Source organism: Otolemur garnettii, unplaced genomic scaffold (genome assembly GCF_000181295.1).
Source record: "Otolemur garnettii isolate 467f Iridium unplaced genomic scaffold, OtoGar3 scaffold00031, whole genome shotgun sequence".
Lineage (NCBI taxonomy): Eukaryota > Metazoa > Chordata > Mammalia > Primates > Galagidae > Otolemur > Otolemur garnettii.
In genome coordinates this window covers 16,375,982-16,394,544 of record NW_003852426.1, presented here as the reverse complement: position 1 = coordinate 16,394,544, position 18,563 = coordinate 16,375,982, and the positions used below count along the sequence as shown (strand labels likewise).

Genomic DNA, 18,563 nt, shown 5'->3' with positions numbered 1-18,563 from the left:
GAATATCCCTGAGGTCTTCTTTCTATCAGAGGGACAATCTCTTGCTCATTACCCTCAATGTAAGTTCTAAATGACAAGGATATAAATTTCCATTTGCAAATATAAAAAAATCCAACTTGAGATGGTCTGAGTCAAATGAAGATTTTATTGACCACTAGGACAGGAAATTCCAGGGGTATCAAGTTTTAGGCACCAAGAGACGTAGTCACTCAAATAGCACATCAGAATTGGGGATCCCTTTCTCCATATTTTGGTGCTTGTTTTTTTCTCTGTTGGCTGTACTCTCAGTCAAGCTCTTAGCAGTGGCGGGATAGTACTATAGAAACATTACTAATATCATACCCTACTTTCTCTATAAGTCCAGGAGAAGGAAAAATGGTCTCTTAAACCAAAAGTCACAGTGTTTGAAGTTCATTGAATCCAAACTGATTACATGTCCATTTTGGACCAGTCACTGTGACCAGAGGTTGCAGTGCTGAGTGGCTAACATGAGTCACCTGCCACCCTGAAGTGCCGCTTAAACCTAGTGGACTGGGAATGGAGAAAGGGTAGATCCCTAAGGAAAACTAGGAGACCCATTAGCAAAAGGGCAAATGGATTCCAGTTGTTAATGATTATAAAAACTGTTTTCATGTCCTTTCAGAATCAGCCATGGGCATTTGCTCATGTCCCTCAAAACATTTGTGTTCTTCTCCCACCAGTGTAGATGCTGGCTTCCTATTCCCAATACTTTGCTTCTCCCCCAAGGGCTCTTTTTAACACTATGCCCTTTTTGAGTTATTAAAGATCATTTCTCATCAAGTGGTGAGATGGCCTTTTTGGCCAGAAAAAAAAAATCAGAAGTGTAGATCAAAGTAGTACTAGTCAATAGTTATGGGGCTGTTTTAGAATTTTGCTACATGTATTTACCTTAGAATCTGTCCAAGATTTTCTTATGCATTTCTGTAATAGTTGTATTTTTTATGTGATCTTGCCAAGAGCTTGGTCATTAAGTGAGGACAATCACCAGAGCAGTAAATCCTGCCAAAAATGCTCAGGGATGCAACAGAACATGACCTCAGATCACTTTCTCCTGCCTTTTTGGCTCCCATAATTTCCTTTTTCTAGGCCTGAGTATATTTCATTTTTTGTGTGTCATCTCTTGGTCCCTATGGTTTTTTTTATTCTTATTTCTTTCAATTCATCTCTAGGTATCTCTTAGTTTAAGCAAAATAAAGAAGAATTCCAGAATTCCTAAGCCTAGCCATTCCTTATCCAAGACCAGTAATTCACCAGTTTCACCAATTCACTAAGCAGTTTCTAAATCTCTGGTAGCAGCCCAGCCACCTCCATAATAGTATGGGCTTTACTGATGAAGAGCTCTGGGTCAGAGTACTAAGTTCTGTTACTTATAACTACCCATGTGAGCGTGGACAAGGTATTTAAACCCTTCAGTCTTTTTCCTCATTTCTGAAATGGGACTAATAGCACTGCCTCATCAGGTTCTTATGGAGATGATGTGAGATAATAAGGGATTCAGAGCTCCCAGCATACGGTGGGTTCCTAGTAAATGTTAACTATCATTATTATTATGACATAACCCTTTCATATGTTTCAGTTCAAAATTAGGGTCTTTATAAATACTCCTTCACTGATGTGAGAACAAAATCCCCAAAAGAGGAGGCTGCAAATAAGCGAGATGCCAGTTATTCATTCATTGATTCCATCAAAAAGTATTTATTGAGCATGTACTCTGTACTTGGCTTATTATCAGTTAGTTTACAAGTGTATAGCAGGGGACCATTACCATCTGTGAGTCATGTAACAGAAGCACAAACCTGGATTTCTGTCCTCAAGAAGCTTTCATTCTCCTGGGAAGGACATAACTGAATCTGTGAGGGAATAATGCAGGAACAAAGGCTACTCATCATCAGGAGGTGATATGCATGATGTCAGAGAGTCCTGGAAAGGGCACGAGCAGTGTCTGGCATACATTAGACACCCCAAAACACTGGTTGGAGGAATGAGTAATGGGTGGATCAGTGGCATGGAGAAGTGAAGGTTGTTGGCAGGGGCTCTGGGCTTCAGTCCAGCTCACTCCCAGGCCTCTCCCTTTGCTAAGCACCTGTAGGCAGATTGTTGTGGGAACAAAGATGTCTGGTAATATTGGGTTTGCCCAAGGGCACCTTAGTATATAAAGGAATAGACAGAACTACCACCCACGCCCATCTTTCTCACAGCTCAATCTGGGACCTCATGCAGGTATGATCCCTCCAGGACTCCCCTCCCTTCATCTACACCTACTTGGCCCTCACACAGAGACACCACATAACTGATAACTGGTGTCATCAAAATCTGCAAGCTCAAACTGCAAATCCTCGGGATTGTCTGAGAGATTCTCTATAGAGAATGTAAGGGCGGGACAACTCGGTTTAACTATCATAGAAATAGTTACTCCTCTGGGGCAAAGTAAGTGACTTTGACTAAATGCCTTTAGGTACATAAAAGTTGGGACTTGCAACTAATGTGCTCTGGTACTGGGTAGAGCCAGCATTTCTGGAAAATCTCCACCTAAGCACCATCGTTACTTCGCCTTTCCTCTCACATACACTCACACCCCCACACATGCACACACAGCCTAAATATGCTTATTTCACTTTGTTTTGTTTTTATTTTAATGAAGTTTTGTTCTATTTTATTGATTGGCTTGATTAGGAATACTAGGTCTAAAGGAGCAGAGATTTGTTTTCTGCCTTTGCAGTTAATGGTAAGATGAGATCTGATTTTAGGAACCTGAAGAAAAGAATGTGAGGAAAGGGCATGTGGAAATAGAACCTGCTAGCTTTACCTTTTATTTATTTATTTGTATTAAATCATAAACACATAGATCATGTGTACATTTGTATTAAATCATAAACACATAGATTATGTATACATTAATGAATTTATGGGGTACCATGTGCTGATTTCATACAGAATTAAGAACACTTACATCACACTGGTTAATATATACCTCATCCAGTTTACTTAGCTATTGTGTTAAGACATTTATCCTCTATACTAATAGATCCAACATGCACCCTTGCATTATGCACCATTGGTGTGATCTCACCATTTACCCTCTCTTGATCTGACCTACCCCCTCCTTTCCCATCCCCTCCTTCTCCCTCCTTCATCTTGGACCATAGGTGTGATCTATTCTTCATATGAAAGTGTGATTGTAAATTGGTTTCATAGTAGTTCTGAGTACATGGGATATTTTTGCTTACATTCTGGAGATACTTTACTAAGAAGGATATGTTCCAGCTCCGTCCATGTAAATGTAAAAGAGGTAAAGTCTCCATCTTTTTTAAGACTGCATAATATTCCATGGTATGCATATACCACAATTTATTAATTTATTAATCCATTCATGGGTAGATGAGAACTTGGGCTTCTTCCATGACTTGGCTATTATGAATTGAGCTGCAATGAACAATCTAGTGCAAATATCTTTGTTATAAAGTGATTTTGGTCTTTTGGATATATTCCTAATTGCAGGATCAAATGACAGGTCTACTTTTAGATCCCTGAGTATTCTCCATATTTCTTTCCAAAAGGGACATTTTAACCTCAGCAAATTTAAAAGTATAGAAATTATTCCTTGTATTTTCTCAGATCGTCATGCAATAAAAGTTGTACTCACCAATAACAGGTATCTGCTTACTCATACAAAGACATGGAAACTAAATAACCTTATACTGAATGATAGCTGGGTCATAGATGAGATTAAAGGAAATTGACAAATTTTTGGAACAAAACAATAATGAAGACACGAATTATCAGAACCTGTGGGATAATGCAAAGACAGTCCTAAGAGGGAAATTTATAGCACTGCAAGCCTTCCTCAAGAGAACAGGAAGAGAGGAAGTCAATAGCTTAATGGGACATCTTAAGCAACTGGAAAAGGAAGAACATTCCAACCCCAAACCCAGCAGAAGAAAAGAAATAACTAAAATTAGGGCAGAACTAAATGAAATCAAAACCAAAAGAATTATTCAAAAGATGAATGAGTCAAAAGTTGGTTTTTTGAAAAATTCAACGAAATTGATAACCTGTTGCCAACCCAACCAAAAATAGAAAATTAAACTCCATAACATTATCAATCAGAAATGACAAAGGCAAAATAACAACAGACACCTCAGAAATTAAAACAATCCTTAATAAATACTACAAAAAACTTTATTCTCAGAAATATGAAAATCCCAAAGAAATTGACCAATTCTTGGAAGCATGCCAACTTCCTAGACTTAATCAGAAAGGATTGGAAATGCTGGACAGACCTATATGAAGTACTGAAATAGAATCAACTATACGAAATCTCCCCAAAAAGAAGCATCTGAGACCAGATGGCTTCACATCAGAATTCTACCAAATCTTTAAAGAGGAACTAGTACCTATATTACTTAACCTTTTCTAAAACATTGAAAAAGAGGGAATACTTCCCAACACATTCTATGAAGCAAATATCACCCTGATGCCCAAACCAGGAAAAGACCTAACAAAAAAAGAAAACTATAGACCAATATCTTTAATGAACATAGGTGCAAAAGTATTCAATAAGATCCTAGCAAACAGAATGCAGCAACATCAAATGAATTATACAACATGACCAAGTTGTTTTATCCCAGGGTCTCAAGGTTGGTTCAATATATGTAAACATATAAATATAATACATCATATAAACAAACTAAAAAACAAAGACCATATGATTCTCTCAATAGATGCAGAAAAAGCTTTTGACAATGTCCAGCATCCTTTCATGATCAGAACACTTAAGAAAATGTGTATAGAAGGGGCTTTTCTTAAACTGATAGAGGCCATCTACAGCAAACCCACAGTCAATATCATATTGAATGGAGTAAAATTGAAAACATTTCCACTCAGATCAGGAACCAGGCAAGGTTGCCCATTGTCTCCACTGCTTCTTAACATTGTATTGGAAGTCTTAGCCATTGCAATCAGGCAAGAGAAGGTGATCAAGGGCATACAAATAGGGTCAGTGGAGATCAAACTTTAACTCTCACAGAGGATATGATTTTATACCTGGAAAACCCCAGGGACTCAACCACAAAACTCTTAGGAGTGGTCAAGGAATATAGTAGCATCTTAGGGTACAAAATCAATATAACAATAATAGTCAAGCTGAAAAGACAGTCAAGGACTCTACTCCCTTTATAGTTGTGCCAAAGAAGATGAAATATTTGGGAATTTACCTAACAAAGGACATGAAAGATCTCTATAAAGAGAATTATGAAACTCTGAGAAAAGAAATAGCTGGAGATGTTAACAAATGGAAAAACATATCATGCTCATGGCTAGGAAGAATCAACATTGTTAAAATGTCCATATTACCCAAAGCAATTTACAAATTTAATGCAATCCCTATCAAAGCACCACCATCATACTTTAAAGATCTGGAAAAAATAGTACTTTGTTTTATATGGAACCAGAAAAAACCTCAAATAGCCAAGACATTACTCAGAAATAAAAACAAATCAGGAGGAATCACGCTACCAGACTTCAAACTATGCTATAAATCTATAGTGATAAAAACAGCATGGTATTGGCACAAAAATAGAGAAGTAGCTGTATGGAACAGAATTGAGAACCAAGAGATGAACCCAGACACTTACTGTCATTTGACCTTTGTTAAGCCTATCAAAATCATAAACTGGGGGAAAGATTCCCTATTTAACAAATGGTGCTGGGAGAATTGGCTGGCTTGGACCCATACCTTTCACCATTAACAAAAATTGACTCTCAATGGATAAAAAATTTAAACTTAAGACATGAAACTATAAAGATTCTTGGAGAGAGTGCAGGAGAAACGCTTGAAGAAATTGGCTTGGGAGAATACTTTATGAGGAGGACACCCCTGGGCAATTGAGGGAACACCAAAAATACATTACTGGGATCTGATCAAACTAAAAAGCATCTGCACAGCCAAGAACACAGTAAGTAAAGCAAACAGACAGCCCTCAGAATGGGAGAAGATTTTTGCATGACATGCTTCTGACAAAGGTTTGTTAACCAGAATCCACAGAGAACTCAAACTTACTAATAAGAAAAGAACAAGTAATCCCATTTCACTGTGGGCAAGGGACTTGAACAGAATCTTCTCTGAAGAAGATAGGCACATGGCCTATAAACACATGAAGAAATGCTCATCATCTTTAATCATCAGAGAAATGCAAATCAAAACCACTTTGAGATATCACCTAACTCCCCTAAGACTGGCTCACATAACAAAATCCCACAACTACAGATGTTGGCATGGATGTGGAGAGGAGGGAACACTTCTGCACTGCTGGTGGGAGTGCAAGCTTTACCTTTTAAAAAATTATTTAAGCATTCTGAGCACTTTCAAAATTACATACAGAAAATTCACTCTTTTGCTATGCAGCTCTCCATGTTTCAACACATCCAGAAACGTGTGTAACCACCACCACAAACAGGATGCAAAGCAGTTCTATGGCCTGAAAAAATTCCCTGGTGCCACCTCTCTGTGGTCAAACCCCTCCCCTGTCAATCCCTGGCAGCCGCTGATGGCTCCATGCCTATAATATTTTCTTTTCCAGAATGTCATGTAAGTGAAACCATACAGTATATAACATTTCAAGGCTTGTTGCTATTACTTATCATCATGCATTGGAGATTTATCTATGTTTTGCACTTTCAATGGTTCATTCCTTTTTACTGCTAAGTGGCATATCAATGTAGGAATGTATTAAATTTTATTTATTTACCCACTGTGGGGCATTTGGGTTGTTTCCAGTCTAGGGCCATTATGAATAATAATGCTGTAAACATTTATGTACCAAGTTTTCATTGCGTGAGCATAAGTTTTCATTTCACTAAGATAATACCCAGGAGATGGTAACTGGGCCATATGTAAAGTATATATTTCATTCATATATTTTATAAGAATGCCAACTTTTGTCCAAAATGACTGTACAAGTTTGCATTAATACCAACAATGTATGAGAGTCCTTGTAGCTCTGCATTCTTGCCAGCACGTGGAATTTTCATGAGTGCATGCTTTAACCATTCTAGTACATGTATGGTACAGGTATATATATGCACACACATATATACGTATATTTATACTCACTCTTAATTTGCATTTCTGTACTGCAGAATGTCAGGAATAGTTTCATGGACTTATTTGCCATTAGTAGGTCTTCTTTTGTAAAGTTTTCTGTTCAGATATTTTGCCTACTTTTTTTAGTTGGTTTGTTTTTTTATTTGGGGAGTGTAAAAATTCCTTACAAATTCTGGATACAAGTCCTTTGTTTCTTCCTCTTCTTATTTTTAAAAGAGATTGTACAGAATTGATGTTATTCTTTCTTAAATGTTTGGTAGCATTCATTAATGAAGATATCTAGGCCTGGAGTTTTCTTTTTTTGGGGATGGTTTTCAACTATGAATTTAATATCATTAATGGACATAGAACTATTCAGGTTATCTACTTTTTCTTCTTGAGTGAATTTTGTCAGTTTGTGCCTTCCAAGATTTGGTTAATTTTATTTAAGTGGTCTAATTTATGTGTAAGGGTTGTTTGCAGTATTCCTTTATTTTTTTTGTACCTATGGAATTTGTAGTGATATCCTGTTGGTAACATATATCGTCTCTCTTTTTCTCTTGATAAATCTAGCTAAAAGTTTATCAATTTTATAATATTTTACAAAACTAGCTTCTGACAGTATTGATTTTTCTCCATTGTTTTATCTTTCCTTCAATTTCACTAATTTTGCTTCTTACATTTAATATTTTATTCTTTCTGCTTGCCTTGGGTTTAGCTGGCTGTTCTCTTTCTAGTTCCCTAACACGGAAGCTTAGATTATTGATTTGAAACCTTTTTATTCTAAAATGTTTCATATTTAAATTTCTCTTTAGACATTGCTTTGGTGGCACCACACAAATTTTGACATGTTGTATATTCATTTGCATTCAGTTCAAAATATTTTCTAATTGTCCTTGAGATTTCCTTGTTGATCAATAAATTTCTTAAAGTGTGTTGCTAAATTTGTAAGTATTTAGAGATTTTCTGGATATTGGTGTATTATTGATCTAATTAATTCCATTGTGGTCAGAGAACACACTTCGTATGATTTCATTCTTTTAAACTTAAAGGTTTCATCTGTAACCCGGAATATGGTCTATTTTGGTGACTGTTTTGTGTACACGTGAAAATAATACATATTTTGTTGTTTGGGTGAGATATTCATAGGCATTATTTAGGTCAAGTTGATTGATAGTGTTATTTAGGTCTGTTATATTTTTGTTGATTTTTTGTCTACCTGTGCTATCAATTACTAAGAAAGGAGTATTGAAGTCTCTAACTATAATTATGTATTTGTCTTTTTCTCCTTTCAGTTCCATTAGCTTTTGCTTCATCTATATGAAGCTCTCTTATTCGCTTATATACACATTTCAGGTTGTTATATCTCCTTAGTGAGTTGTCTCTTTTATTGTTATGTGATATCTGTGTTTAGCTCCAATAATTTCCTTATTCTTAAGTCTATTTTAAGGTTAGCTTTCCTATCTTTTTAGTTCAATTTATCAATATCATTGTGTTTGAGGTGAATTCTATGACAGCATAGGTTGGATCTTGGGGTTTTTAAATCCAATGCAATGATCCCCAGCATTTAATTGATGTATTTAGACCATTTGTATTTAGTTCGAGTACTGATATGGTTGTGTTCAGGGCTACCATTTTATTATTAGTTTTCTAATTGTTTCCTTCCCCCCCTTTTCCTGTCCTTTAAATTATTTGAATATTCCTTGCTGTTCCATTTGAACTTATTTATTAGCTTTTTTACTATGTCTCTTTGTATAACTTAGCTGTTTCCTTAGGAGTTACAATATGCATACTTAATTCTTCTCATTCTACTTAGAGTTACTGGTTTACCACTGTAAGAAAAATATATAAATCTTATCACTAGATATGTCTCTTTACCCTTTAGCCCTGTATATTGCAGTTGGCATATTATTGAATTTAAAAATATAAAAAATCTTATCAGATAGAATTTTTGCTTTCACTAATCATTCAAAAATATGAATGTTACAAAGATTTGTGTGTCATCCTTTCATTGTGGCCATGCTAATTTTCCTGTATGGTTCTGGTTTCAGTGCATATGCTGCCAGTGTGAACCATAAATAGGTTTTAAAAGTCTTTCCTGGTAATGATTTATTTGAAACTTGCTCCAAGTTGGTAAAACTATGGGTTGAAATATTTTTCTCTGATCAAAGCTAAAATTAAGCTAACCATTTATGCTTTGACATGAAAGCATACAAAATGAAGTCCTCTTACCTTGAACTATGGCAAGATACGGACTTAAAACCTGGAACAATACACAGAAATAATTTATGACCAAGGAAGACTTTTTTAAAAAATAATTTCAAGGTTTATAATATAAAAACTATCAGTTATCTGAGGGGATATCCAAATGGGATATTTTCTAGAAATTGTGATTAAAACAGAATCATTCCATTTTCCAATTAGCAGCAGATATTTTGAGAAGATAAATGAAAATTAGCCCTGCCAGCTATGGAGTTAAGGAAAGAGAGGTCATATCATACATGGTTTAGAGCACAGTCCAAAAATGGGCTCACATGCATGTAAAACGTTTTCTCATTATAAAAACCCTCAAAGTCATTTTATGCATATGATATTATTTACTTCTGCCACATTGCTATTACAAATATTGCCCCCACACTCCAGTGCCGGGAAGTGATGATTCTGTACATAAGGCAGAGAGGCGCCAGGCTCACTCAGTCACCTCGGTCCTTCCCCAGAGTGTGTCGTCATTGGCTCGGAATGTACAGCTGTGAAGGTGACTGTTTCTCTAAAGGATTCGGTGATGTAAGCCTGAAACCAAGGAGGAAGAGACCAATTAAACCTCACCTTGATTAAGCTATAATAAACTCAGAGGGTTGCAAGTCGGGCTTGGTGACTGCTTTCAGTCAGGTTCTGGGTGCAAAAGGATTAGTAAAAAAATGAAGGGCGAGAATGTACATCGGCACAACCACCTTAGAAAACCATATGGCACTGTTCAGGAAAGACATTCTGATGCCCTACACCTCAGAAATTCCAATCCTAAGTGTATGTGCCTTCGAGAAAGGTGTTCATGGATTTAGCCAAAGGATGTTTCATAGGTAGAATACAGGTAGAATATTTATAGTAGAATTTTCTCTGGTTATGATTAACTGGAAACTATGCCAGTGTTTATCAACAGAAGGATGGATAAGTAAATTAAGTCAACGAAAATGGACAATGGATGAATTTCACAAACACTGATGAACAAAAGAAGCTAGACACCCAAATTCCAGGCGAAACTACCCTGTGCTGTCCCAAGTTAGGGTAAAGGTTATCCTGGTGGGGAAGAGGTGGGGGAAGGAGAAGTGGAGAGCAGCCAGCAGCAGGAATGGTTCCGGGGGTGTTGCTAACCACGTATTTCTTCATCTGGGGCTGGTTACACCGGAGGGTTCAGATTGCGGAAAATTGATTAGACTGCACACCTATGATCTGGGCACTTTTTCTGGATGTGTACCCTACTTCACCAAAAAAACAAGAAGAGGAACAGAAAGGAAATAAGAATAGGAAAGAAAGAAAATGAAAATGAAAGAAACGGGAAGGAAAAAAAGAAACCCCAGCAGGTTGAAAGGGATCCTTGGCCGGGTGCACCTGACCCGGTTGGCTCACCCCTGCGCCGCGTCGCCGCCCCGCCCCGCCCCCAGCGCTGTCCTCCGCTGGCCGCGCACCGGGATGGCAATGCCGGGTCCTCTGGTGCTCCCCTGTCCCCACTTCCCTCCGGGTTCTGAGCTTCCCTAAGACAGGAAGGGTTTCTCCAAGCGGGTAACGCTGGTAGTAGAGTAACTTGGAGCTAACGCTACAGTAAAGAAACGGAAGCCTCGCAACCTTCTCTCTTCTCCCCCTTCCCCTTCTCCTCGCCTCCCATTCCCTCTCCTCTGCACCCCCTCCAGGAGGTCCTCTTGGTTTAGGTGGCCGCGCCAGCTCTGTCCCCTCCTCCCACCCAGGGGGGTCGCTGGGCGGGGGCCCGGCGGCCTGAGTCCCAGGGTGTCCCCCCACACCCCTCCCGCGTCCCCGCCCGAACTGACCCCGCCCCGCAGCCGCTGGCTATTTTGGGCGCGTTGGCGGCGGCAGCGTCGGCGGGATCGCTGACAGTCCCGGATCCTGTGACACCTCCCGGCAGCCTGGCACTTGTTGCTCCCAGGACCTGTAGTCATCCCTTCGCCCGTCTCTCCGTTGCTCCCTACCCGCTCCCGGCTTCTCTCCTTGTCGTGTGTCACCTTGGACACTGATCTCTCAGACTGCATTGCCCCAGGTAGAGAAATAGATGATTTAAAAAAAAAAAATTAAATACCACCGTGAAGAGGAGCCCCGCCGAGCAGGAGCACCAGCGCAGAGCGCTGGGCTAGGCGCTGCAGAGGTGGCGCCTCCCCGGCCTGGGACGGTGGCCTTGGGCGCCAACGGCATGACAGACTCAGCGACAGCTAACGGGGACGACAGGGACCCCGAGATCGAGCTCTTCGTGAAGGTAGGTCAGAGTCCGGCGCCCGCCGCACCTGCAGCGCCTGAAGCCGAGATCCGGGAGGCTCGGGCTCACGTGCCCAGGGCGGGATCGCGCCGGGACTCAGGACCCTCCCCAGGGAGGGCGGCCCGGGTCCCTTGTGGTCCCCTGCGCGGCCTGTCCACGGGCCAGCATCTCGCTTTGGGTTCCGGGGCAGAATGGAGTGAGTTACAATGTGGCAGGTGACTGTCTTCTTGGAGATCTGTCTTGCAGTTTGTCAAACCCGCCACGGGACTGGCGGTCACTGCTGTCAGTCCGCAGCCCTCCCGAGAGCGATTTGGGCAGGCCCTGAGGACGTCTCCAAGTATATGGACAAGGCGAGAACCTCACTGGACCTGTGAACCTTTCTTTTAAAATGGGAGGAGTGGCAGGGATGAGAGAGACAAGAAAACACTACTGACACAATTATCTTTGGCAAAGCAAAAGTAACATTTCTTAAAATCCCCCCTTTTCTCAGAGCTGCTAAAATAAAAGGAAACAAAGGTATTTTCTTGCTTCGGAACTTGCAAAGCGGTAAACAAACACCCTATTCCTGGACTGAGGTTATTATTTATTATTGTCATGATCACGATTACACAGGGTAGGGTCAAGGAAACCCAGAGGGTTTAGTAATAGGGAGACCTCCGGGTCAACCTGAGGCTGACGCGGACTAAGGAGCACAGTACGCAATTAAATTAAGTCGCCTTTCTTCCTGGGCAGAAACAGTCTAACGTCAAAACTACTGTATTTCGTGTGCAACCTGTAAGAGACAGGACGGAGGCTGAGGCAGCCTTTCCCAGTCTGCGGGTGTAAGGAGAAAGAAACATTTGATCAGTCCTGGGTGCAGACACTGCAGAAGCCGGGAAACCTGAGGCGCAGGAGAGCCGCCTCCAGGGCCCAGAAGAAAGCGTCGCCAGGACTTGGGGGAGGGGAGTCCACAGGCGTCCTCAGCACCAGACCTTCCACAAAGGAGAAAAACCTGGAAATGCATTGGCGCAGATAGCTCAGAAGGGAAGAGGCCCTGGCTGAATTTAAAAGGCATAAATATTCCCTGGGAAAGATGTTATTTTGCCCAAATAATCCTTAGCTACAAGCTAATTAAATAAACCTTGATAACAATGGATGATCTCTGGTGCCTTTTGACTCCTAAAACATATAAAGTCAATTGTGACTCATTTTATACTTGGTAAGTGACCTGCCTCAGTTGTCCCAGCCTACCACAAAGGTTGGTTAAATTTCTTCTGCTGGTTTTATATTCTTTGTGTTTATTTTTCAAAATTACTCCTGACATTTAGAGACACTTGCTTTCTTCAGCCTGGTCTCTTCCCACTGTGGAGGCCCCTGTGCTTTCACTTGGTTTCTGGGATACCCTTTCCTCCCCCACCCCAAGCTGCCACCACAGGATTTTTAGGTCCTCTGGGAGACCCACGTAATAAAAGAGGTCACAGCAGCCCCTGTGAGGCTGCGTAGTATTAGACCGTGCAGTAAAGGGGTGCCCGAACCCCAACATCCAGGCTTGCAGTCTAGGGAGAGAATAAGGAGAGCTTTAACAAAGCCCAGTCTTGCTGCTCTCCTTGAAGAAAGCTATTCTAGAACTTACTCAGATTTCCTGGGAGTCCGTAGTTTCAAGGTGTCAAGTTCTTGAAAGATATTTGAAACACAAATTGGTCTTTAGAGCCAAAGGAGCCCTTTGCCCCACTGTTAGGTGTGGTGACCAATTCTACCTGCACCTTTGGAATTTCTTCTTGGCAGCTTTGGAGATTTTCTCCATTTGTATAAAAAGCACACTGCACAGCTCCCAGTGCTCCAGTGACTTTTAAAGAATTCTAAAACGCCTTTGGGGGCATTTGGTTTTTTCCCTAAAGGAAAGCCCATGAGACCAGGCAGGCTTCACGGCCAGCTCAGAAACCAGATTGATGGGAGAACAAAAAATCACAAAATCAGATAGGAAAGATGTTTTGACACGCCACCCCTCCCTCCACACACAATTTTTGAGTTTCTGGTTAGTTGGTATTTTTTACAGGGACATGTAAAGACTTGAAATACTGTGAAACAAAGATTCCGCCCAGACTCTGTCATTTGAGGGAAGTAATGTCCTCATTTATAGACGCAAACTTTTCCAAACTTTGAAGTTTCCCTGAGCTATATGATTCTTATATAAAGAAAAGTCTTCCTGTTGATGGTGTCAGGGAGCAGGTGCTTTTTTTCTACAGAGCAGGGTGGGTTGGTTTCCACGACGCTTCCCAGGCAGGACAAGCCCTACCCAGGCAGTGCTGATGTTGGTCATTTTCAGTGGCCCCTTGAAATCAAAGACCCCCAACCTGGCCTACTATTCTAAATCTCAGTCACTCAGTACATTTAGAGGACGTGTATTTCTCTCCTGTGTCAACTGATAGTCATTATCTGTTACTACTAATGCTGGTAATGGTAATAAGAAGAAGAAGAAATGGCAACCTTTTGGGACCTATGAAGTTGTTCAAATACGTTATCTCATTTGATCCCCAGCAACCTTCATGAGGCGTGTTTCACTCATGTGAAAGATAAAGAGAACTGATAACCTGACTCACAGGGCCCTCATGAGACTTGATGCTGTCAGAGCGCTTGATGAGCCGCAGTTTGCTCTTGCAACAGCCCAGGGAACTGAGAACGCAGGGTGATTAGCCCCGTTTTATGTTTGTGCTTACAGAGCGTGTATGGAATGCTCAGAGGTGGATAGCCAATACAGATCCAGTCCTCAAATCTAGCAGTATTTAGATTCTAAACTTCTTGCTGTTTTCCGAAGACCTATATGTTAGGCCTGGTACTTTATTTTGCCAAGTGAGGCTCTCAGGTGCCATCCTTGATGACAATTATTTATAATTTATTAATCTGTTCATGGAATCCTGTCAAGGAGATTGACTACCTCCATTTCTGCTATGCACTCTAAGTCTTTCCCTTCCAAGAAACATGCTAAGAGTGACTTTTAAGAGATCATTTCCCCATAGCTTCTTCGTCTGTCATAAAAAGGTTAGATTAGATCAGCTCAGATTCTAATGTTCTGTAACACCTGTTGTGTGGGAGGGGAGATTTGGAGTCCCAGGGCTTGAGTTCAGGTCTTGCTTCTGCCTCTAATTGACTATAAGAGTCTAAATGACTCTGAACAAATTATTTAACTTCTGTGAGCCCTCTTAAACAAGAGAGTGGCTGGAAATAAAGTGATCGTAATAATTTCTTGTTCTAACCCAGACTTCTGAAAGTAAGAGGAGATGTTACTAATAATTAGGCTGGGACAATAGGTGTAACCCAGGATTATTTGGGGACAAATAGGGATGTGTGGTCAGTCTGGTTATGAAAGTACCGTAGGCACAGATTTGCTGTGAGGATTCCAAGGGAGCATATAGGTGAAAGCACTTCGTAAATTGAAAATTGCAATCCACACATTGACTTCCATAATGATAGGAGGTCCACAGCAGATAGAATCTTTCTGGATCTGCACGTCTCTGGTTTGTAGTAGGGAACAAAGGCCTGGCTCCTTTCTCATTTGCAGGGATATTTTGAGAATAAATGAGATCATCTGTGGCTTGGACTTTGATCACAAGGGCAGGACGACAGGTTATAATGAGACTTGATAATGGCAGTGAGCATGGTTTATTGAAAGAAAGAGAGAAAGGAAGTAAAAGCACAACAAAAAGCAATTTCAAAAGACAAACACAGGATGTGCTGTGTATGTCAGCTGGAGACATTCCTCTTCCGCTGGGGTTGCTTCCTCCACACCCAGTCTCAGCCCCAGACCCCTGAGGTAGAAAGCTACCAAATCGAAGGGCCTGCAGCAGGCAAATCCATCACAATCTCCTGAGTCAGGAACTGGAGTTTCAACAGAAACCTGCGGCTCTCAACTTTGGCTACACGTTCAAATCATTTAAAAACTCCTGATGCCAGGTTGCTCCCCAGGACAGTGTCATCAGTGTCTCTGCGGGTGGGACCCAGAAACGGTATTTTTATGCCCACCCCGGGGCATGACTTCAATGTGTAGCCTTGGTGGAGAGCTACTGAGTCATAATCAGAGGGAGCTGGGTCCAATAGCAGGCAGCTTCTGCCACAGCTGAAATAAGTGGCCTCACTGGTGCTGGTTGACGTCCAGACTTCTAGCAGCCTCAGGGCACCGCAGTCAGGAGTGCTGCTGATAGAGAGCCTGCACCCAGTCTGCTCAGTTAACAGATGCTGACAAACTGTTAAGCCCTCTCCACAGGACTCCAGAACAATCTGTGCATGGGGTCGGTCTAGTCAAATAATCATCAATTCAGTGCAGGAGAAATAAAACAGAGGCCTGCTAATTGTCTAATGGAAATGCCTAGTCATTTCACTTACCAAGTGACCTGAAAGGCTCTGACAGTGCTGCAGGGTGCAATAAGTTGCAGCGACCCATGGTGGGGTCATCTGACTTCCAGAACAGACAGGATCAGATCCTGTGGCCCGAGCTGCTCTGAATGGCCTCATCACCTTGGGCAGCTTGCTTCTGCATGAGCTCACTAGGTTTTCCAAGTTACCTTCATCACATTAAGCAACTCCCTCTACCCAGGGCAAAGGGTCTGTCAATTGGGTCAAAAGTCATTTAGGTCAAAAGCTTTTCATTCTTTGCTCCTGCTGAGCTGCCAAGGCTGGGCCCACATTAGTGCTGGCTGGAGATGCGGTGAAAGAGTGAAACTTTGGGGGTCAGGTTGTGGCTCACCAGCTCTTGAGGGCTAGGACGGGCAGCTTGACCTCTCCGGACCGCAGTTGTGTTTTGTTTGTTTGCTTTCGTTTTCTACCGGTGCAGTGCTAATAACGACAGTATAACTTTCACAGAGTTGGTGTTGTGAGGATCTCGGGCTGTGTATGAATCTGGGGTATAAATAAGGCTGCCTCTGCGGACCACATGTGGCCCAATTAGTGAAAGTGAAGACCCTGGACTTCCCTCCCTTGATATGTACAAGAAGTCAGAACCTTAGGGCTACCTGTCCAGTCTCACTGCTGGAGCCAGGACATAGATCAAGGGCAGCTGGAGCACGGTGCAGCCATCACTGGGTCTGGTTGCCTCTGACCGGCTGCTGCTTCTTAAGCTGGAACCACCAGAGGCCACCGTCGAAGGTGAAGTGGTTGACCTGACCACAAGGCCAGAGCAGATCCTTCATCGGTTGTGGGGTTTTTCAAGCCCTCAGATAGTCAGTTTGTCTTGTCAGTCGCTCCCTTACTCCTGCATAACCACTTGCCCATGGCACCTGGTGTCTGGTGCCTGGAACACCTGAGGGTGCTGCACTGGTCCCCCACTCCAGCTCCCCAGGGATGTTATTTCAGGGCCTCATTCCCTTTTCCATGACTTGGCCCTGTGGAGAGCCTCTGAGGGTTGCCTAAGGGGTGACTGTGACTGTGATCCTCAGGTGAGAAAGAAAGCTCTGGAGTCTAGGTCCTTTGTTTCCAAGAGGACCTCTGGTTCTCTTTGTAGATTTCCCCACCCCTTCCCCAACAACCTCTGCATAGCCATAGGTGTCCTCATGGGATATAAACACGCGGGGGCAGATGATGGGAGGCGGCAGGGTGGGTACAACATGCATCGCTTCAGTCATGAATGTCCTGACTCCACCACGGCGCAATCTCTCAGTGCAGCAAAAAAGAAAAAATGTATACACATGCATACAACACATGCGTACCTGTGTTACCTGTCTGGACTGTGGGAAATGCATAGTTAGCCCTCAATATCTGGGCTCTATTAAAACTGTTACCAAGAAGACATCCTCGGTTGTCTTTGTCATCAAGGCTGGAGGAACTGGAAACAGTGGAGAAGCAAAGTAGTTAAGCGTGAGTTTCCTGAAGATGTGGTTCTGGAAGGGGCTTCTCCACCCAGAGCCTCTCAGATCTGAACCTGCCCGTCTTCTGAGGGTCAGCTCCAGTAACTGGGGGAATGTTTCTGCTGGCTCTCTATATGACAACCTACTTTGGAAACTCACATGTGACTTCAGAAAGTATCCAAGTTTTCAAATGTGAAATTCTTCAAGGATATATAAGATAAATTGCTCTCGGAATTGAAATGAATCCTTCCTGTCAAAAATAAATAGTTACTAACCTCTAGAAGTGCCCTCCAGCTCTGCTGGCACAGGAATCATAATTCCTTGTAGCGCTTGTGGCGAATAGTGCGAGGCTGGTGGTTCTCAGCCTTTGGGGCCTGAAAAGGTCACTGCATTTGCCTTTTTCACATGTACCTAGTCAGGCCCTGTCCTCAGAGAGTCAGATTTATGAGGGTAGATGGGGCCCAGTTATCTCTATCCCCAGAAAACTATGCTGGGCTGATTCTGAGGCTCCTTGCAGATGAGAACTAGGGGCTCAGAGCACAGGTGAGTAGGGCTGACTACCCAGTGGAACATGAGAAGGGCAAGATGAATTCTTGTCCCCACTTGAGGCACACACTTCATAGGGTGGGGGAGGCCACGGCAAACAAACATGCTTATTCATCAACCCAGAATAACCTCAACTAAACCAGAAAAGGGAGGAAAGGAATGCCTTTGACCTTTCTTTTGTAATTTGCTTTTCTTCCTTTGTAATTTTTAAAATACGATATAGGAGTAATTTTATCATTTTAAAAGCTATGTATGAAAGAGGTATTAGTAAGATACAACACTCAGGAGTTAAGGGATTGAAGGCAATCAAAATGTTTATGGAACACCCATTCTGTGCAAGGCTCTGTGACAGCTGAAATGGGAGCGGGAGAGATCAAAGAAGAAGCTAGGGTCCCCGCAGTCTCTGAATGTACAGCTGAGGAGTAAATAAAAATGTAAATTAACATTAATGCCACATGAGTACAGGAAATGAATTAAGCCATGAAGATGAAGCCATGAAGATGAAGGGACCAGAGTAGCCTAGATGGGATCCCTAGGCCTAGTTTGGAGGAAGGCAGGACCTGACTTGTCCTTTAGAGAATGATCAGAATTCATGGAAGTGGCCAGGAGTGGACAACCG

General features: G+C 41.9%; 1 protein-coding gene across 2 annotated transcripts in view; it reads left to right on the top strand.

Moving 5' to 3' along the window:
* The window catches only part of CLIC5 (chloride intracellular channel 5), a 150,756-nt gene that overhangs the window by 47,923 nt on the left and 84,270 nt on the right, over window positions 1-18,563 (top strand). The window contains exon 1 of one of the 2 annotated variants that reach the window (XM_003789237.2): window positions 11,164-11,582. The exons of the other annotated variant lie outside the window; for it this stretch is intronic. Coding sequence (XP_003789285.1) covers window positions 11,520-11,582 — 63 coding nt within the window. The 5' untranslated portion in view covers window positions 11,164-11,519. Of the gene's footprint in view, window positions 1-11,163; window positions 11,583-18,563 lie in introns of those variants that run through there. 2 annotated transcript variants of the gene reach the window in all.